Here is a 23050-nt window from a genome sequence, read left to right on the forward strand (position 1 = left end):
TCCCTGTCACGAGGGAAAGCCAACTTCTGGGGGTACTTTTCCGCTGCTTGACGTTCAATATATATAGGGAGTCGCGGCTATTTTAGTTTGATCTAAGCGTAATTTTTGCTATATATACTCATTGTAACTATACCGTGCCCAGAAATTGTTCAATATATAGAATAATTCGATGTAAACGGGTTCGACTGTACGTGACTCGCCAAAGCTTCCAGTGTAATCGCTGGTGCCTTCCAGAATGTACAACACAGTTCATGTTGCGGATGAAATCTGATTGCACAAGGTTCAGCAACAGCATAGACAAATTGGCTACAACAATAGAGAACATTCTAACACATGCAGGCAGGGCTTGCATCAGGCGATAATATTTCGCATTTGTTAACCACTGACCATAATCAGAAAAATTGCTAGCTGATGATATAAGCACGGACACGTGTCAATAATTAAAATGTGTCACATTCGCCTTGAAAAGCTCACATTTGACTTTTACTGGAAGTTTTAGTAATTGTGTGAGGTGTTCAGAAGAATGAGTTGGAAAGTAAACGACTAGGTATTTCCCGTCGGTGTTGTACGTCTTTGCGTAGCAGGGCTGGTATAGCGTAAGGCTATTCCAATCTGTTTTTATTCTAAATCGGCCATGAGTCCCTCGTGACAGGTCAAAATGTTTTGGGCTCTGCCTATATGGTTGTGGCACCTGCCCATATGCGCTGGACTTGAATCATTCTGACATATCGTGCAGGGCTAATGTCCGATTTGGAATGAAAAGAAATTGGAATAGTTTTATGTTATACCAGGTTTTTTTTTTTTTTTTTTCACAATATTTTACGTCAAGCATACTTTTCAAATGTCTGGGTAGGTGTTTTCTTTGTGATGTAGTAGACATCCAATATATCCTCTGCGGTTAATTCAATACAGTCGCCGACCGATAAATGAGACACCAATAATCCAGACATGCTTGGTAATTCGGACAGCTTCGTGACGCTGCCAAAGGCCCCATAGACTTAATGTGTAAAGGCGACTGATGTTTTGTACGGCCGCCAGCTCTACATTCGATTATCTGGACTCCATCCATGGCTGTAGCGTACCCTGACTCTGCCGCTATGATCTCTTCTGGCAACCTTGACGAGACATCAAGTATGGCTTCAGAAATTACACGCTAGATTGCAATCTCTGAGGCCTTGTCTTGGTTGGAGCCCCACATTTCAGAGATTTAACTGCAAAGGCCGATCTTCCAGGCTTTGCCTGAAATATAGGTCTCATCAACATCGTGGTCATAACATCCTCTTTTGGCTCTTCCGGCAACCCTGCACATGGTGTGCTCTTGCCATTCTGTTTGATGAGTTTGCCTTTCGGATAGCATACCGCCATTCTGCACTTGTTTAACGTAATGCTAGTGACTACATTGACGGGGCCCGGTACTCTAACATCAGCACTACAGTGACGGGGCCCCTCACTTTAACAACACTGTAGTGACGGGGCCGTCACTATAACGATGTCGGTATTGGGGGCGAACATAGAGTTTTATACAACTATGGGGGCAAGGACTTACAGAGTTGGCATCTGTCAGCAGCGCCTCACTTGCGTAGTCTGAGGGATAACGCGACGCGCTTCGTATTCGGTCATTCCAGTGACTATAGGCGGTACAATGGTAGATACAAATGGCTGCTGAGACGGTGATAAGGCGATCTCGCAAGCGTGTGCATCTCGAGCATCAAAGCACGTCAGGCCCCCTAGTTTTGCTGCAAACCATACTTTCTCTCGCTAAAAAGACACAAAGGTGCGTAAATGAAGGTGCAGCTGCATTCAACGCCGGTCACATCATATGCTGCGGCATCAAGTCCATTGCAGACACCGAGGTCAGCGTCGAATCGCTCTGCCTGCAGACGAGTGCAATCAAGAGCCCGCCGCGCTGCATGAACGTCGCAGTACATGACGATACAGGCTCTGTAAAGTTCAGAATGCTGTTACTAGCCTTGAAAATGCTCACGGGCATGAAGCCATATACCGTATTCACATGATTCTAAGTTGACCCATTCTTTAAAATTTGAAAATCTGAAGTGGGGAGAGGGAGGGGGGTCGACTTAATTGAAACTAAAGCATGGCACCGCCGAAAGAGTGAGACCAATGAGATATCAGGGGAGCTACAACGTAGTTGCAATTTTATGTTTGCTCTATGGCCCTACCTGTAGTTTTCGCTATCCCGTGCGTTTGTTCGCTTTTCAAAAGGGTTTTTCAACATTTTTCATAGTTTTACAGCGCACACAACCAATGACACAGCACTTACGGGGGGTGCCGATAGTTGATGGAAGTACCGCTGTTCCATTCGCGGCGGCACTCCCAGAATGGCGGCGCTTGCAGGGAGTATTGATAGTTCATGGAAGAGCAGACACTGCTCACGTGTTTCTTTTCCCTGTAGGTATTAGACGCGTTCGACCCAACTGTAGGTTACGTGCTACTTCCATGCTTCCTCAGTCGTCATGAGTGCTCCAGGCCCACTAAACGTACGGCGCTCATTCACAGCAGCGTTCAAGAGGGCTGCCATCATTTACACCGAAGAAACAAATCACTGTGCAGTGGGCCGAAAGTTCAATGTTTCTGAACGGGTAGTGTGAGAGTGGCAACTGCACTTAGGCAAAATTTTCACTTGTGATGGCAATCGAGGAATTTCCCACGGGCCAAAGTTGGGACGCTTTCCGGAGCTATAGGCCAAGCTTGAGGCATACGTCGCTGAAATGTGTGGTCGGTCTCTGCCAGTGAAGTGCGACATGGTCATGAAACAAGCCCGGATCTTCGCCTTTTAAGGACCTCCACCGTGGGTATGAGTGGCTGGTGGCAGAAGATCGTGAACTTACGCCAACCGGACCTGTCAAAAGAGCGTCCCTGATGGCTGCGTGTAGTTAGGTGCATTCGGCGTGGGCTGCTGTTCCACAAGATGTTGTGGTGCGGTTGTTTGCCAAGTGTGGAATTTCGCTGGACAACGACACACTGTGGTACCGTAGCAGCGATGATGATGGCAGAACTAGTAAGGACAATGGCACAAGTGAAGACGAGTAGTCCAGTGACCATGCCAGCTACCAATAAATTTTCATTATCGAATGCACTTTTGGGTATGCTTTTTTTTTTTTTTCTGTCACATGTGATATGGGAGGGTCGACTTACAATCGTGTAACTACGGTATTTGTGTTTTTGCAAACAGTTAGTAAACGCAAGTGCGTACCGGTAACAGTTAGCAGTTTTTCAAGCACTCCTGTTTTCAACAAATTCACGCTGTGCAGTAAGAAACAAACTTTAGAGCGTTTCCAAATGTAAACTTTAAAGAAAAAATGGCTGTAGAATACAACAATTTACGAGACTCGTAACGTGCAGGGGTGATCACGCTCGTCTAGAGCCTCGAGCAGCGTATGGCGGAGCAAATAAACTGAAATTTAGCATCGCTGTTTGACTAGTGGCACAGTTTGAGCACTGCGGCATGCTGCACATGCGATTACTATACGCATTTTTTCTCTTCGGCGCGCCCATGACCACCGCGAGACCGAACCGCTGAACTGCGTCGCAGATTTCTGTCACCGGCTGACTGCTTTGGAGGAGGGCCGCGTGGCGCCGCTTGCGTCGCTGGAATGACCGATATATGGCTATCCGCGCTAAATAAAGCTACTACGCGGGAGCCCTCCTGGACATTTCTGCAAGTACTCTCGAAATGACAGAAGTATTTTACCTTTAAAATAATAATCTTGGGCAAACAGAAAGCACAGAATGGTTTACAGATGCTATCTCTTTACCTACTACGTGCAGTAAGCTGAGACACTGCACGCGGTCGCCGCAATCGATTCCCCTGAACCGGTTTCTTGCGTGAAAGGTAGGCAATCGCTGAGAGAAAACTGTGTGAAATATGTTCTTATAGTGAGCTGTCTGTGTAACCAAATGGAGCAAACCAGAATGAAGCTTCAACGTGGTGACCGACTGCACGTCTGCATGCATGTCCGCGCACAATGTTTAGCTTTCACTGCGAGCGCGTTTTCGCACTGGGCTGTGAGCTTTATGCCACAGTATATGAGCATTTGACAGTATGCAAGCAACCATTGTTACATGACACTATCAGAGTTGTTCAAAAATTTCATTATAGCTAGGCTGCGTTCGGCGGCGTAAGGAAAAACCAGCACGGCACATGTAGCGATAAATCCAGTGCTTGCTCGCTTTGAAGGCAGAGCTTGGTAGCCCCTTTTTCTCTTGCAAGATCCTTAGCTTTTGCCTGTATAAGCTCCACGCTCACAGCTAGATGCGCGGCTCGCTGTTGGCGTACGAACTCCGTCGGGGCAAGTTCCATTTCTGGGGATGCCCCACTCTTCGGGCCACGAAAACTTCTTCGCATTCCACTACATGCGAAAAGGGCTTCCTTCTGTCGACGCCATCCGTGAATGCTTCCCTCATTGACGCCAAACTGCCTCCCGGCCGCGCTGTTGCCGCCTGTGCTGCTAAAATAACCTTTTTCTTGAAAGCAGCCGATTACTGTTTTCGTGGTCTGGACAGCTTGGTCCTTCAATGCGAAATAAAAAAGATGCACTTCGTGAAGCATGTTTTGCACGTGTGCTGCCAAGGTGCGCACTCAACAATAAAGAAACGATGCTGTAGTCACGCAGCAATAACGAAACCAAGCCGTAGCCACGCAGCAATAAGGAAGCCAAGCCTTAGCCACGCAGCAATAACGAAACTAAAACCTCTAGCCCAAATTTCTCACTGAAATTTTTGTTAGGATCCGCATATAGTACGAGGCAAGAATTTGGGACGCTAATACATAATAGGTAAAAAACCTTTCTAACAAGCACGATGTCACACGTGCGCAGGTAAACATGAACACATCTCGCTCGATGAGCGTGGAAACTTGCTGTCAAAATGCTGGAGTGAGGAATTGCAGCTGCAGCAGCGATCGTATGCACCTCTTGCTTCAACATGAATGAAACGTCGAAAGCACAGTGCATACGGAGCTACCGGCACCACACATACTCTGCAAACATTGCAGATCGCTTTGAAGATGAAACCCGTGTGGGCGTGCACGTTGGCCACGTCACAGATCGCTTTCAAGATACGGCGCCTGCACGGCCGCACTGTAAGGAGCAGCCGGCCGAGAGGAACACCCTCACCTCCCTTATCTCACCCCTTTGCCTAGCGCGTGACAGGAGAGGGTGTACTTCCGGCCCGCATTCCTCGCTTGCGCACGGGAGATTGAGCCACATTTGCCAACTTACTGTCGCAACCTTTCACTCGCACATCAAGCATACGGCGCATGGCAATGATTTTATTGCCCTTGGACTTTATGCGGCACCTCACGGTGACAGCAATGGCAGAAATGCGCCTGGAGTGTCCATATAATTGCGGTCACAATAATAAAGCCAAACAGTTTATGAAAGCCAAACAATCGACCTAGCAATGCAGTTGACAGCCGCAACATCCGGAGTTGAATATACTAGTGTCGATGACCTGTCGTGCTTGCTTAGTGGCTTTGGTGTTGTGCTGCTAAGCACGAGGTCGCGGAATGGAATCCCGGTCACCGCGACCGCATTTCGATAGGGGTGAAATGCAAAAACACCCGTGGGGGGTACTTAGATTTAGGTCCACGCTAAAGAACCTCAGGTGGTCAAAATGAATCCGGAGTCCCCCACTATGGCGTGCCTTATAATCAGATTGTGGTTTTGGCATGTAAAACCCTGTGAACACTAATGTAAACCCATGTAAACGCTGAACTTCAATGAGCTGCTAAATTGTTATTTGTTGTCGGATTGGAAAACTGCTTGCAGCACTGCAATCCTTATACATTCTGCTTTCCACTTGTGCAATAAATATAAGTTTCTGGCCAGTATATTTTTATCTATTGTTTCACCAAAACATGCTAATGAACATTTAGTTATCTCATTAATTACTTGAGCCACAAAAGAAGTAGCTGCATTTTTAAACTCAGCACAAGAAAATACATATATTTGTGCATTTAGGTTGACTTTGCTTAATAAATAAATTAAGAAACCTCCAGATGCCATGTACCCCGTTAATTAATTTTTAATGTCGATGGTCACTATGAATACTTTCGCAGAGGAGGGAGAGAAGCCGCAATCTTGCGGGCCATTTGTGGAAGCGTGCGCCCATATTGAAGGCTTTTCGTGCATATTTCACACATGGGAGCATGACATACAAGGAAAAGCAGTGCCATAGCAAGGTGCTATTGCAGTGGTATTGTAAAAAAGGGCATCTATGTAGTTCAGGCTAGTAGGTGGTGTTCATGATGCAGTAAGTTGAGCGAGGATGGAACAAACACACGAGACGATGGGCAGGCACTTCGTTGTGTCTGTCTTTCTTTGTCTGAGCTCTACGTTGTTCCATTGCCTTTGTTATTTGGCCGTGTCATTGGCTGAGGTATTAATGAGGCCAATGTACTCGTTACTTCCTCCAAACCCAATGGTGGATCAAGTGCTGCTATGTGAAGCTGCTGTATTTTCATGTGTTTGTGTGTGCAGGCATGCAACGAGTACGTCCAGCTGGCTCAAAGTCAGGGCCGCAAGTGGGTGCGCATGCTGCAGCATGAGCACGAGCAGTGCCTCCGCCTCCAGGAGATGGTTGAGCAGCTCGCCAAGCAGCATTCGTCGCTAGAGCGTGCAGCGCAGGAGGCCAGCGGGCCTTCCTCAGGCGGCACTGGTGGCGGTGGAGGAGGAACCCACTCGGATGACGAGGAATTCTTCGACGCGCCCGAGCACTCGCCCACCGGCGCTACAGGCCTCGAGCACCACTTTCTTGTCTCCATGCCGTCGACAGAGTCTACGTCACGCGCCAAGCATCGTCGCTCCGCCAGCGGACTGAGCGGGCTCTCGGACTCGCGAAACTCAGACTCTGACTCTGAGTTGGAGCCCCTGTCGTCTCCACCGCTGCTGCCAGCTGTGTCGTCACCGTCGTCTGGTGGTGGCAGCGACCCGCCGCCAGTGGTTGATCCACCATATTCTGAGGGCAACAGTATGGCTCTGATGCCTTCTGCTAATGGAGGCAGTGGTGGCAGCGTCCGGAAACGTCGCATGCGCATTCCAGAAAAGCCATCGTGCAGCCTCTCGCTCTGGTCTATCATGAAGAACTGCATCGGCAAGGAGCTCACCAAGATCCCAATGCCTGTGAGTGCTCTGCTGTTTGAAGGAATTCACATTGATGGTCATGGTGCTTAGTATGTGCATGCCGCGTGAGAGCATAAAGAATGGGGGGAGGATATCTGTGCTCAGCTTTCATCGCTGCAGCTAGGTGATCTAGTGATTTACCTTATGATTGAGTTATAACATGCATTACCACAGTTCATTTTTAACCACTTGCTCGCTTGAAATCTCATAACGAATGAGGCAAGTGTGCACACATAAAATACTGTTGTTGCCAGGTCATAAATTTAGCATTCAAGCAACCCATCTTATGTAAATGCAGATGTAAAGAACACTTAACCTTAATTTGCTGCTAACACTATCAAAGATGTTATTAACAGAAACTACATGTTATAATTGTTGGACAAGATTGGTCACTGTTTTGCAGACGCTCACATTGCCGCAGTCATTGCCAGCTTTTCAGCGGCACGATAGCTCTCCCAAGCACTTGATGCATGTGCAGCATTTGTGTGCCGGAATTGCTATTTCTTTTTGCTATTAAGGCACCTTAATGTTGTTATGAACAATATGGAATGGGATTGTTCAAATACTGCTATGATTAAAATATAAGCTTTGATTAAGTTGTGTTGAGAAAGAGAGAGATAAAAGGAAGGCAGGGGTGTTAAGCAGTCAAGAGTCCAGCTGGCTACCCTGTGCTTGGGGAAGGGAGAAGGGGAGTGGAAAGAAGGTAGAGAAACAGAGAGGTGGGGGTAGGGAGACTTGGACAAACAGCACTACAAAGTCAAAGATGCTCGCACAAGGCCGATATTCTCAGAAAGCACAAAAGAGCCTTTAGTGCCTTCTGAGCCGATGATCGGTGGGGACGGTGTTCTAGTATGGTCTGTTCACTCGGAAGACGATCATCTGTTTTTCTGATTACGTTGGTCATAGATTGTCTTGGTGCTTCAAATTAAGGACAGTGGCACAATAGGTGGTCAATGTTCTCCTCGCAGCCGCAGGCATCTTATGCAGGACTGTCAGTCATTCCAGTGAATGCTGAATAAGCTTTCGTGAAGGCAACTCCCAACCACAACCGACACAGACGAGATGCTTCGTCAGTGCAGTTTGGTCGGAGGTCTGAGTTGCAGCGAAGGGTTGAGTCAGTGCAGTGTGGTGCACCTTGTAGGTGCGGTGTTCCACTCAGCTAATGATAGTGTGCGTGCTAGAATGCAAAGCTATCTTGCAACATCTGTCCTTGAGAGAGGAATGGGTACGCAGGGGTCTTCATGGTTTGACGTCCAGGCTGCCTTATTTGCGTCATCATTTCCTATGATAGTGGAATGACCTGGTATCCATTGTAAAGTGGTATCATGGCCTTTTTCTCTCAACGTGCAATACACTGCTGAAGTGGACACTCGCGTCGCGTCCGCTCTCACGTTCTGCACCTTCCACCGTTCCATGCTAAGTTGCCAACACGCAAAAGCTAAAAAAATAAAATATAACTAAAATAGGCAGGCACGGTAGTGACACCTAGTGTCACGACGCATAAGTGAAAAATGCAGAGACTGATTTGCTTGTCACCGAGCGACGCTAGGGGAGCTAGCGACTTACATCATCATCATCATTGTGGCACATGGCATCGATCGCTCTGGCTTGCTGCAATCAGATGTGTTCCTCACAATTGGCCACTTCTCTTATTTATCAATTAAAAAGTTACACATTATTTACCCAAATTTTTGGTATAGCTGCTGCTCACGATAATACCGTATTTACTCAAATAATGAATGCACTTCCTGAAAAATATGCACAAAGTTGGGGGGGTGCGTTCATTTTGCGGGGTAAAATTTAGGTGTTTGTTTTTACCGCGGCCACCTCTAAAATGGTCAGTTTTGCCTGAAATGCGAACCATTGATTGCGATCGCAAATGTAGACAACTGCACGAAGTAAGGATAGTAGTTTTATCGGCACTATAAACTTCCAAACATTTGCTTCAGCTGAAACTGAGCGGCCAGAACGCAACATGTACAAAGGTATGTGCGGCCATCAACTCAGCCCCCGGCACACTATGCTTTGAAGATAGGGTGTGTCGTGGCTATGCAATGCACAGTTGCTGCCGGAGTAAAACGCTGCGCCGCCCTCTCCCCCTCTCCCTTCTCTCCCTCCCTCCTTCCCTCCCCTCCCCCGACCCCATGCGTGGGATGGAAGACGGTGTGTTTCCTTCCCACTTTCCTCCCGCGTACATGGGAGATTGAGCTGCGATCATTGGTACGATTGTGCAACACACAGTTGCTGCCAGAGTACAACGCCACCATCCCTCTCTACCCTCCCCCCAGGGCCTTTAGCGCGACGAAAGATGGCATGCGAGATTGAACCACAATCGTCGGCTTCTTTCGTGCGCTTTCGCTCACATCTACACCATGCAGCGACGGCAGAATTGTGCCTGTATCATCCATATTATTGCAATTGCAATAAAAGTAGAAGACGTGCTATTATTCAGCATCTGACATGGCATGGGATACTATTGCACCTGCTGAACTGAATTGGTACCGTGTGTCTCCTACTTCACGGCAGCAAGTTCAGGGTGCGATCATTATGCAAGAAAAAGAAAAAAAAGACGCACTTCTTGATTGGAAAAGTGAGGGCTACGTTAATTACGCAAGTGCATTCACTATGCAAGTAAGTACGGCAAATGATGAGCGTCGAAAATTCGTTACAACAAAATCAGTTGCCACAATGCCTTCATTACGTGGAGGTCAGAAATACATGGGCTTCTATGGGGGTGGCGTTGGTGAAAGAAAATATTCCGTTAAATTCAGGAATTCATTACATAGAGGTTCGTTACATCCAGGTTTAACTGTATGATGTTGCGCGAAATACTAAATTGTTGGTACGATTTCGACTCTCAAGGGGTCAGCGCAACCGCCACAGCAATCTTCTATGCGAAGCGGCTCGCCTGGCTAGCGTGTTTTCTCATCACTACCAATGGTGTCAGGAAAAGTAATTGTATTGTCACTTATTAGCAACATAAATGTCCAGACCTTTATTGTGTTGATGAATATAAGTGCTTTATTATGAGCTGCGGACGGATCGCAAGGGAAGTCAGCCCAGATGGCCAGCATGCTAGTAGGCCTATAATATTTCCCATCAATCTCCAGCTTGCTTGGCTTGCTACTATTGCCAACAATAAGCAGCAGAAGTGGACCGAGTTCATGCACGCCACTGGACACTTATGGACCCCTTCGAAGAGCAGCCAGATTTGCTCGCTTCATTTCGAGCGTGCCTGATATAAACAAAACTTGCCGAGGTTAGCACAGTGCGATGATCTTCCACCAAGACTTCCAATCCCAAGCCTGGCGCTATGTCGACTATTTACCCTGCCTTGTGTCCTGCTCTGGAATATGCTTCATTCCCAAAGCATCCTAGATGACAGTTTCGTACCACTTGTAGCAGTGTGTTTGCATATTGATAGCTGCCACTGGCTGCACTTTCCGAGTTGCTGCTTTGTAGTGGCCACGTCTATACGGCAACGCTCCCGCCTGCAGGAAATCGTCACCGCTGCACAACAAGAACGAGGACAATGATGATGGAAAGACATTGCAAAGCATGTGCAGGCGTAGCAGGCGAACTAGCAACAAAAAGCTCACATGCCGGTGAGCACGCTGGCATGCACGTCACAGTTTTATGGGGTCACGTGCCCCGCGGTGTTTGCAAACCTACTATCCGATCTCGTTGCTCTTCGAAATCGAAACTTGGGCATGTCGCTGTAGACAAGACTCTAAATAATTACCTGCTGTGCTCTGAAGTAATTGAATGTTTCATACCGTGATTACTAGCTGTGGTCATTAGGTACTTACTATAGCAAAAGAAACAAGATAGAAGATTTTCGTGCCAGTACTCCTATAATGTCTCCTTTAATTAAGTACCCCTTTAATTTAATGCTGCCGAGCTGTCCTTCACGTTTTGCAGTGTGAGTAATGTACCCTAGGGCTACGTTCTGCCCAAGCCGGCAAGCAGCAGCAGCAGCCTGCGGTGCTAACGCCGCATGCCACTGACATACTGTGCAACGAGAGACTGAGCAAGCAGCAGTGGCCACCAAGGCTGGCAGGCACGCGCAGCAGCTAAGCCCAGTGGGGGTAAAAGAGAGAGATGTGGACTGTGCACCGGCTTGTGAGGGCAAGGGTGACGCGACATCGCAGCTATGCCTTCTCCCTTCATGCGACACCTGGCACACCACCGTGGTAGCAGATGTTTCCTTCTGTCCGCCCTACTCTGTCAAGGCACGCTCATGACGTGCCGTTGCATCCAATGGGAATTTCTGCTGTTTAGGCGACAGACGCTGGCTTTTTGGGCCATTTGACGCTTTTACATCAAGTGATCGGTGTGACATGTAAGCAGGAGCTTTAGGACGCTTGACAAATGTTTGGTCACTCTTCTTGGTGTCGAAGCATGTGTTATGACAACGGAAATGTCAAACAGGTGTCAATGAAATCACTTTCTTTATTAAAGTTAGACAATAATAATGATGGGTCAGGACACGATATCCTAGTAGGATTGAAATCCCTCAGAAATAAAGGATGACTGAAACATTAGGGTAGGTGTTAGAAATTGTGTTTAGAACATCGTGAAATCCTGCAACGAAGGACAGGTCAGCTTCAGGAGTGCAGTAGCACATGCCGACAAGTGCGAGGGGCGGAAGTGTGTTGCATCATTCGAATAGTAACTTAAGCGTTGATGGAATATCAATAACAGATCATTGTAATTCCTTGCTAGCAGCTACGAGCACGCTGTTGCCACGCCATGCTGTTGTGGTCCAGACAAAAAATGTTAAACTCTGGAAAACAGGATGCGAACCAATGTCAGAGATGGATGAGTTCGACCATGCCTCTGCAAAAAGGGCAAGTTAACATTCAGTAGATTCAGCAACACACACAGTTGGTCGTGCTTATGTATGTAGTTTCTGATGATTGTGTAAATAACGAAAATAGGGGTGTAGTCAATAGGGGTGTCCAGGGTGACAAGGTGATGGCTATGGGGAAACTGAAATGACTTCATGGGCACTGTGATCGTACATGTATGTGGCTTTATCAGTGAGTAGCTTACCGTGACATAGTTTGAACGTTTTTTGTGTTTTCACTAATTCAGTAAAACATTTTAAAAATAACCTTCACTTGCCCTGTGGCCTGTTGCTTTTAGCTTCCTTGTGCATGATAGAATGTGCTCTTTAACTTCGAAATGCGAAGCAGGAACAATAATAGGCCTGCTTTTGTTCGACCGACCTGCATGGTTTGACTGGCCTCTATGGTGTGCTCTTGTTAGTTTCTTTTGGGTCGATCGAAACATTTATGTTTTCGTGATAGGTATCGATTGTTAACTTTTCAGTTTCTATCCATAATTCAGTGGTGCTATCCTTTAGGACAAGAAACACTAGATTTGATTCGGAGGTGTGATCTTTGGTATTGTCTATTCTGCCTTAAGGGTAGAGTTTAACTTGGAATTATGTGACGGTGGTGCATGAATGCTTTCTATTTTGCTTTGGAGTGAAATAAGCGTCGAACAGTATGATTCAATTTTAGGTAGTCTTTTGATAATGCAGTGGTGAACACAGCTGCATCAATTGTGCCTAAATGCACCAAGAGCGGTCCTTTGTGTCATCTTGCTCAAGACAGCATTTTTAGCACAAAATTGTGCCAAATTAGCATGAAATGAAGCATAAGAATAAGAGCCCCCTTCTGTTCACGCTGCCTCAGTAGGAAAATTGAATCATAAACCGAAAGGACTCATCATCATGACACTCACTGGAGCAGCCACAGCCACAGATATAGCTGACACCGTGAATTCTCAAGTCGCAGTTATTTTTTTGCTTTTTTTGCAATTCTCTCCCGTGAATGTTCCAATGTACTACAGTGTACTGCAGCTGTTTTGTTTGTGCTGGTTGTGCTCCAGCATGGTGTCCCTCTACTAGTGTGGCTCGGAGCTCACTTAAGTTAAGGAGGATGTTGGATCAAAAAGGAGCCGTGGATAATATCCAGCCACACGTTTTTTACCATAGTTGTTGGGGGTGTGACTCTAAAAAACTTGTAATACATCTACTCAACTGTGAGATACACAGTTAAACCTCGATATAACGAAGTAGGTAAAATCTGCAATTTACTTTGTTGTATCGAAATTTCGTTACATTGAAATTTGACCTTTTATGCAAACAAGTACAATCACCGATTAATTTTACTTGCACAGAAAGGGGCCGAAGAGTTTTCTGAATTATCAGGCAATTGAAAAAAGCAAGTTTGAATGAGAAAACAATTCCTTTTGATGAATTTGGGAGTCGGCGACGCATGATAAGGTTTCATGCCACATCGACAAAATCTTGCATCGATGGTACAAATTAAGTGAATCCAGCCACGCTTTCGTGTGCACTCTGCCCCTATGGCTGATAGCATTGCCTGCACTGGAATGACACTATAATGAAAAGCACTGGCAGAGGGGAGCGAATGCTTCGTCTGCTTCTCGTTCCAACGAGTCGCCGAAACTCGAGATTACACAGCCTCCAACGCTCAACGCGTGGGAAGACAGCTTACGTGATGATACACTGTCTGAGCATTCCCAGTCTTTCCATATGCAGCAGATTACCTTTAAAGCAGCAGGAGGTGCGGTTGCGTGTGTGCTCAGACGCACTTACAGCCATGCACAGCCACGGCCGAGACATATATGCCAGAAATCGTGAGCACGCCAATTTGCCCTCCCCCCCCGCACCTCTCACGCGCACTTGATCGCGTTCCCACGAGCTCGCTCCCCTTCCCGTATTTCCCTCTGCTCACATAGAAAGGCAGCACTCGTGAAGTCGCCATCTTTCTTGTCTTACCCTCGCACACCTTCACTCGCATCTAAAGCACAAAGTGTGCGGGGCACGTTAGGATCTTATTTACCTTGGACTTTATACGAAACATGATACAGCTCCGCTTTGGTAGTCACTCGAGCCGCGGGCCATTTGAGAGATGCATTTGCAAGCAGCTGCTTGTAACTCAGTCATTTCACCATCTGCGTCGGTGGAAGTTTCCATTTATCGTCTTAATTTTGTCATATTGAAATCGCATACAAACACACTTTGTTATATTGAGGTTTTCAATGCATGGTTCTATGGACAAGAGGTTATAAAAAGTTAAATACTTCATTATATCGAGAATTTCGTTATATTGAAGTTTGTTATATCGAGGTTTAATTGTATAATTTGCTTATGTGTGGGGACCTTCTTTGCAAACCTGCAGGATTGCAGGTTTGCATCACCTTTCACATGCTCCAGAGCATGGTTATGCAGGAGATATTGTGCACATTAGGAAAAGCCTGTGGATGTCTTCCCTGTAGCTTCAGTTTAGCCGTGCGCATCCTAGGGCGTGGTCTTGTCGACATGCTCTAGTTCCGCAAATGTTTTTGTTGTAGCTTGTTTGAAGTCCACGTAATGCGCAATGCCTATAGGAAGTCTAAATCATAGGAGCGACCTTATTGCATAATATTTATGGGGAGGTTAAGCCATTTTATGAAAACAATTAATGAAACTAGCCTGTAATTTTTAGCCTCAATGCCTCATTCGTGCACACAAAGTCGGCTCTGCTAAATGTGTCGACTACTCAGTAGTCACGATTTCAGTTAATGCTGAGACCATATGTGGCATATAAATGTATACTATTGGACACTATGCTGAAAGTGCTTGTCGCTGTGCCAAATAAGATTTTTCCCTGTACCAAAACTTGTGCCGGAAGGTCAAATGGCTGTTCCACCTCTGCTAATGGCATCCAGCGCTCTGATGTTTTGACTTTGATTTACCGATCAAAAATTGCTGATTGACCGATTTTCAGCTCTTGAAAGGCAGTTAAAATTTCTGACGATGGTTCCTGAGATGTAGAATAGATAGGAGGACCGGAGTTCTTTTCAGTATTGCCCTCGAAGTTTAAAGAATATAAATGCACAGTCACATATCATAATAGCATGACAGCTGGGGCTCAGCAGCACAATCAGTGCCATGTAACGAGTATGCTGCACATAGAGCAAATAGGAATTTTTTACGTGTTAAAATAGCAGGCGATGTGGGTATCTGCCAGTCATGGTCACTGTACCCCGAGCCCACTGTAGTGCATGTGGCTGGTGTCTAGCCTTTTGTCCATGCATGATGACGTCATGATTGGCTGGGTGACATGTGTCAGAGTGGGCTACAGGAAAACCAAGTACGGCGGGTAGGATGAGGGCACTGCACAGCATTGGTGGAGCGATAGGCATTGATCATCAGAGCGTCCCAATGTTTCTTGAGTAGCAGTGGGTGGAACTGTGAACATCTGTGTTTCCCAGAGAAGGAGCACCTGAGCTTTTTCCAGCAGCATATGCGAGGCCAGGAAGGGTAGCCAAGGGGATAGGTGTGCTGCCAAGCCCACTCAGTACCAGTGTTAGTGAACACGCATTCGTAACTCTTTGGCAGCTTAATTGCTTAACTTGATTCAAAATTGTTCCTCTACTCGCAACTGCACCTTCAGATTATAAGCTGGAAGCGTGTTGACCTCTTGATCTGCTTGTGGCTAGTAGCACATCAACATTGTGGGGTGCTGTGCAACACATTTCTGTTAACTTCTGAAATATGTCTGGCTTTTAAGCTTGGTGAATGGGCAGAAGCGTCGAGACAGTGAACCTGCTAGCTACAACTGTGCCAAGTTTTCAGCTCTTTAGAGGCCATCATTGTTGCATTTGGCAATGAAGCAAAAGTGATGCACAGACTTCGCTGGCAGCCACTTACCAGAAGTAGTAGGTCTGTGGTAAACTGGCCAGAACATTTATTACGGCTTGCTTGTTAAAGTACCTTAGTATGCTCAAGAGACATAACAGAGGAGGCTTGTTAGGCAAAATACTCCAAATTGAATTCACGCAATGCGACTTGAACTGTCAGAGATGTACAGTCATTGTTGCATATGAGATCTGCTTTCACAAAAACTTGTAGTGGGTGAATATAATTTTTTTCTAATGTGAATTATATACAAATAGTAAGTATTGAATATCGACTAGTTGAACGCAGATGCATATATTTACAGAAACTAAACCTATTTGAGTATACTTAGGTGCCACTTCTTTCTGTACTGGCTAGTGCAAAAAAGACTATTAGGGACGATGGATCAGTTGCAAACATTCTCCTTAGAAAATGCATGGGGAAGCTTACAGTAGGGGTGGGCCAACTGAAGTTTGGGAGTGGGTCAACTTGAAATTTCGGGTTGGGTCAACTTGAAGTCTGGGCTTGGGCAAAGTTAAATATGGGGTTCGGGCAGAGATAAATTTCTGGGTGGGCCAACTCAAATTTGGGGGTGGGCCAACTTGATTTGGGGGTAGGCCAACTTAAATTTGAGGGTGGGCCAACTTGAAATTTGGGGGCATGCTTATGCATACTTAGAGAACTCCAGTGGAGTTTCTTCATTTTTTTGTTTCGCTTGACAGTCTGTTTCAGGTGCTAGATAGCAAACTGTAGCAGCACACCAAATTAGGCAGAGTAGGCTAAGAACGCTTACTGCATAAAAATTTTCCACTGTAGCTTTGTTGATTGCAATAGCTATGCTAATTAACTTTTTAATTTTTAGGGCAGACGTGGTGATTGTGAAATTGAAGCCAGGGAATATTAAAGACCTGTCCACTTAGCAGAAATCCCAAGATGAGCATCACTCTCGAGATATTTACCCCCAACATCTGCTGAAAAATGCTTTGGCGTTCCAGTTAAGGTCATCCTATATGCTTAGATGGACGCTTTTGGGAAGCTGTCAACTGGAACACCGATGTATTTCGTAGCACATTTTAAGGTTGCGAATCTCGAAAGTGGCGCTAGTCTTCAAATTTCGGCTAAGCAGACATGACTTCACTTTTTGTTGGCATCAATTTCACACTTGCAATGTGCGCCCTGAGGTGTATAATCAGAAAGTTAATTAGTGCATTTTAGGTAATTTACAAAATTCTTGTAGAGTTCTTTTTTTTGCTGCTAAAATCTGTCTAGCTGTGTAGTTCATCGGGAAAAGTGGCAAACGCGTAGGTATGACACTTATTTCAAATTGTATGCCCGTGTCTAAGAAATCATAACTTCTCTGATAAAGCAATTTAAAGGGTGCTAACACAGAAGTCTCCTGAGTGCACTATATTTTTGGCTTAATGGTTTCTTGTTAGGCAATCACTGTGTTTGCTAAGAAGGGTGCATTCTTTTAACAAAGCCTGGCAGCTACACTGGCCACTACAGGCTGGCAGCCAGCTAGTGTGAGTGGGCGTGACATTACAATCATGTTAGTTCATTCTTTCATTAAGACTGTGGCTATTGTGCCTGACAGCACTTACTACATGTGGAAAAATATTTTTTCTTAAATTCACACTTTTGGATATTTAAATTATTTGGGCATCCTTATGGCCCACCCTGTGTTAAAAGATATCGGTTAGGGACTGTAGGGACTCCCACTTGTCAATTTCAGACATGTGTGTTTAAGCAGGCTGCTCTAATATTTGGATTTCACTTTTGTTCTGTAAATTTTGTGTTATAGGCATATGTCATGTAATTCAAACCATAGAGATTTCACCACAACACAGAAGTACCTTTTGACTCCCTTTTGTTTGATACTGCTAAAGCCATGGGATGGCATTGGTAAGAGACTTGAGTCATGCCATGTGTGCAGGTGAACTTCAATGAGCCACTGTCAACGCTACAGCGGCTGACAGAGGACTATGAGTATGCAGACCTGCTGGATCGAGCTGCACAGTGCGATGATCCTTCCTTGCAGCTGGTGTACATAGCAGCCTTTGCGGTGTCGTCGTATGCGACCACATCCAATCGTACTGGCAAGCCTTTCAATCCACTCCTTGGGGAGACCTACGAGTGTGATCGCCGTGACGACCTTGGCTGGCGGGCCATCTCCGAGCAGGTGAGTTGGCTTCTCTTCTCCTTGAGTCTATGATGGAAAAGCGCTGCTAAAATTAAGGCTTGGGAAGCACACAGGACAAAGTGCTACTAGCAACTGGAAAAATTTCCAGTTGCTAGTAGCGCTTTGTGCTGTGTTCTTCCTAAGTCTCCATTTTAGCAGTGCTTTTCCATCACGAACGTTTACCAACACGCCCAGCTGACAGCTACTGTATATAGTCGAACCTAGGCCAGCCCCGATTCTAGGCTGACTCCCAAATGTCCAAAGCCCAAGAAATTATAAAAAACTTACCTTGAATGTAAGCCAAGCAAAAAAGGGAAGACAGCGTTAACAAAATGAAAATAGCATTTATTTAATATGAACATGCTGAGTTCACTCTACGTCGTCATCGCTGCTAGCCTCGTGCGATTGCGGACGCGTGCAAGCTAACATCCATGCACCCACGCATGTGCAGACAGTGCGGCATGGCTCATACGCATCTAGGCTCGGTGCAGTCACGGTGAACAGCTTCTCTCTATTATCGCGTGCTTATCTTCCTTATCGCTGTCATCTCCTCGTTGCGGCACAGGCAAAAAGAGTCTTCCGTTGCCCTATCCAACGATGGACGTTTTTCACATCAATGCTGATGTCCTGCCCGGCTTGAACGTTTGACGATTTCTCTGCGGCTAGCACAACTTTTCGTTTGAAAGCGGCACTATAGCAGTGCCGTCTGTTTAGTGCCTTTCTGATAATGCCACACAGCACGCCGATACGACACAGGTCAAAATGGCGACGTCGCTCGTGTACTTCACTTGGCTACTGGCGCGGCCAGTAGTGGCTGCGATACTCCCTTTTCTAGATGGCACTAGCTATGCACCATATATATATATAATATTTTATTACAAATTGGGGCCTTTTTTAAAATCCTCAAATCTAAACCGACCCTAGAGTTTGGTATATGATTATTTGAAAAAAACTATCTGCCTAGATTCGAATAAATACGGTATTCTTTAAGCCTACCAACATAGCTTGTTTGCTGGAAGCAGCGCAAGAAGTGAGACTTGATACTTAGAAGCACTGAACGTGGGGCGAGCTGGCTTTCCATACTGACGAATAATAGCGCGACAAACAAGGGACGAGAAAGGTACGAGTGTAGAATAGCAACTGTAGATTATTGTCAGAAACATGAATATACAGATAAACCTGGATATAACGAACTTCAATACAATCAATCATGAATATATCAAACTTCGCGATATCAAACAGTTGTAAAATTCCCTTGAAAAGCCCATGCTAAAGTATGGCAATGTACTATGCATACATTGAACTCCCATACAACAACACATTCCATATATTTAGTATGGCGCTGTGCCCCTGCAAATGTGCTTTCCCAACAGAGACGTGATCACTACTTTGCGCTGTCGGAAATATTTGTTGTGACAGATGCTGTCAAATGTGAGATTGAATCTGAAGAGCAGTAAATGCTATGGAGGAAACCTGTGCAGGTGCTTGCTGTTTTGCTTGCTGTGCATATGAATGGCTTGTGCAAATTGGTCATCCATTATCGGCAACAGCAAGTTACCACTGTGCTTAAAGAACACGAAACACCTCCCAGTTCGATATGCGTTCCACAGGAAAGTATGGATGACACTGTCTTTTCACTGAGGGGCGCCGGGCATGGGATGCTGCACTGGAGATGCTGCACCGCCGGGGCTGTTGTCTTGTAGGCTAGGGCTCTCTGCGAATGGCAGTTTAGGATTTCACTAACAGCGAAACCAAATCCTACCACAACATCCACTTGGATAGACTTTTACATTTCAGTATGAATTTAAGGAGGAAAGTGACGATGACGTCACGAAAATCGTGAAAAAGATCGATTTTCGCAAACCACGTGTTCTGCATCTGCAATTCCTAATCTGCAGTGTATCAAGATGATATAGCTGAAAATTCGCAACAAGTGTCCGACATAAAATTATTTTGTCAGAGCACAGATGGCCAGATAGGAGCTCAAAATAGCACAATAACACCAGACTTTGCATAGTTGCCTCTTGTCTTTTTCCTGCCACCGAAAGACGTCATCCTGGTATCGTTAGAAAGCTCGAAGTTCTGGATTTGTTATCACGGGACAATGTTATCACGAGATAAACCTGGTACATCCCTATCGCAAGCGAAACCTGTAGCAACTGCCACAGGAGGTCAACCCAGCGCCCGTCTACCTACCTTCCTCCTCTGCGACGCTTTGTCTTGTTTCTCTCCTTGCCCACTTTGGTTAACGTCGCCTAGACTGTCTTTAGGTGGCATTGCTTTTCGTTGCTTTGCGTTGCTCTGTGGATTTCGCAATCGGCACGCGGGCGGGTCGCACTGCGTAGTTTGGGCGGCAGATACGAATCGCATAGGCAAACTTTTTGCCCCGTCCCGGCATCATTCGTCGAAAGATAACTTAGCGACATAAATGTCATGGTTATTCTGCTGGGAAAATGCCATCCAGAAGACAAAATTTTGATTGGTTTATCTCACATGGTGTGATTAAAATATTATTATACAGTTGAACCTTGCAATAACGAAATTAACAATAAATGTGAAAAAATTTGCTTTCCAAGAATTTTGTTGCGAAATAAGAGCACAGACAGGTAATGCGTCACAGAACGGAAGTTTGCGGCCAAAATTACGTTAGCCTACTTTGGCAAGCTTGTTCGAAGATATAAAACCGCATTGCTGACAGTAAAAAGTATGCTGCATGTGTCAATCTGCAGTATTGGCACTGCCCTGGAGCAAGTATTCTCAGTCAACTGCTTTTGGAAATACAATCGCTTTATGAGATTTTGCGGAACTCAGCACCGGACGCAGGGCAACGGTATTCCAAGCATGCAGCAGCATTTCTCCAGTGCATGCTGTCGCCTGCAGGTGTCTACACATCTGGTGCCGAGTGCGAGACCGATGGTATCTCGCATAACCGAAAGCAATCGATCGATATTACGGCCTCTTTGCGCATCTCTCACGCAATGCATGTCGGGTGGCACCAAAACCATCGTTCTTGAAGCAAGGGATGCGTATTCCCGGATGATTGCTCAATCACTGCCCGATGCATCATACTCCATGCTGCAACCGCCATCTCAAGCACCATAAACAATTCCACGTCAGTGGGTGTGGATTTCCTTGTTTTTGCTGCATTTTTTTCACTGAAGCGCACATGACGCACCACACTAAGTGTGCAAAAACTGTCATTGCATGCCGGTAGCAACATGCGTGCCGCTTCATACGGGTGATCACCAAACAAGATGGCAGCCATGATGTAGTTCCAGTGCATGCGATTGCTACCGGTGCTTGGGTGTTTTGTAAACAAAAGTTGCGGCACCCACACAAGTGTAATGCGGTGGTATTTTATGCAATTTTAGGGCAAAGCAATCGCATTTGAACTAGTTTTGGAGCCTGCTAGCCTTGCGCGAGTAGGTAATACAGTGCAGTCCACTTATAACGATACCACATATAACGATATATCGGTTATAACGATGGGTCGACATGAGAGTGTCATTTTATGCATTAGGTCTATGGGGAAAAAAAACATTTATAACGATAGGTTATTCACCGCATATCGGATATAACGATCAAAATTTTGCAGTCTGGACGGCGTTTTCCGTGCCAAATAATCGTAACGTTTGCGTTGCTTAGTTCCCTGAAACGAACGATGTCGAGGCGAGGCGATGTTTACCTCTGTAAGTTCGTATCTGCCGCCATTAGCGCGCAGCGCGTCTCGCCCCGCCCGCGCACGAGTAGGCGCAGCCAACGTTGGCGCAGCGCGCCACAAGATGGCGCTAGCTGCTTCATGCGCGTCGGCCCCAGTCGCTCCGAAAGAGAGAGAAAGAAAAAAAGAAGCGACAAGCAATGCGGCGCGACGGCGCCCGTCCCGCGTCTCTTGCATTCCTTAGATCACTATCATCCGGCGTCTCTCTCGCGATAGCAGGCTGACGCCACCGAAGCAGCGTGCAACCAACGGTTCAACCCAGTTCGAAGATGGCGCCGACAAAGCGCAAAGCTGTGTCGCTTGACACGAAGATGGATATATTGCAGGACTCTCGATGCGGCTTCAAGGTGAGCGCCCTCGTGAAGAAGTATGAGCTCGTCCAGTTAACGATATCAACCATCTTGAAAACCGGGAGCACCGCGATTGTGAAGGCAGGAGCTATCAGCGGCCATTCCGATCAGCGGAAAAGGGGTTAGTGCTTTACCAATGGTTCATCACCAATTGCTTCAAGAAGGCGGGCTTTGTGCGTAAGGACGAACTTCCCCTACCCGCTGAGACCGACCCGGTGGAAGTCGCTGACATAACCGAGCTCTGGGAGCTCGTTCCTACTGGTGACACAGGTGGTGTGTCGAAGGAGGAGTTTTTGACTGCAGACAGTGCTGCCTCGTTCTGTGATGAGGTCACCGACGAGGCGATCGCCGAAGATGTGCTGTCTTGACAGACGCAAAGTTGTGCGACGGTGGCGACGGCATCAGCGACAGTGACAACGAGATTGACAGTGGCTCCTTGACCCCGATGACGATGTCCACGCAAAGTGCACTGTCGTCGATCGACTCCTTAATTGATTTTGTGCATGCTAAAAGATTGCCGCCAGTGTTCGCGCAGCAGCTGGAATCCATGCACACCGCGGTTGTGAAGCTGAAGCTGCCGCAAAAGCAAGTGCAGATTTCGGACTATTTCGCCGCGCCTAATCCTTGACACGGTCATTGGCGCTAGAAATAAAGTTTGTTTTTCACGGCCTGCTGTATACATCATCTATTCTTTAGAGCAAGTAGCGAAATCGAGTTCAGAGCTGCAAAGGCAAAGAGCGCAAACACGTTTAATTTTTTTTTTTTTTGATAACTGCAGTCCAGATATAGCGATCATCGGTTATAACGATCATATTTTTCGTCTTTCTCGATATCGTTATAAGTGGACTGCACTGTATGCGAGGTTCTGTTCTGGCAAATTTCATTGATGCAGGATTGTAGCACAGCGACATTTCATTGTCGACAGGTACGAAATGCGTTGAATCCTATGGGCGTTCGCCGGCA

The 23050-nt window shown here is 46.2% G+C and overlaps 1 protein-coding gene across 1 annotated transcript in view; it reads left to right on the top strand.

The window, feature by feature from the left end:
* The window catches only part of Osbp (oxysterol binding protein), a 77036-nt gene that overhangs the window by 16266 nt on the left and 37720 nt on the right, over positions 1-23050 (top strand). Inside the window, exons 4-5 of the mRNA XM_050172674.3 lie at positions 6501-7142; positions 17774-18019. Coding sequence (XP_050028631.2) covers positions 6501-7142; positions 17774-18019 — 888 coding nt within the window. The remainder of the gene's footprint in view (positions 1-6500; positions 7143-17773; positions 18020-23050) is intronic.

The sequence above is a fragment of the Dermacentor andersoni genome, chromosome 3 (genome assembly GCF_023375885.2).
Source record: "Dermacentor andersoni chromosome 3, qqDerAnde1_hic_scaffold, whole genome shotgun sequence".
Lineage (NCBI taxonomy): Eukaryota > Metazoa > Arthropoda > Arachnida > Ixodida > Ixodidae > Dermacentor > Dermacentor andersoni.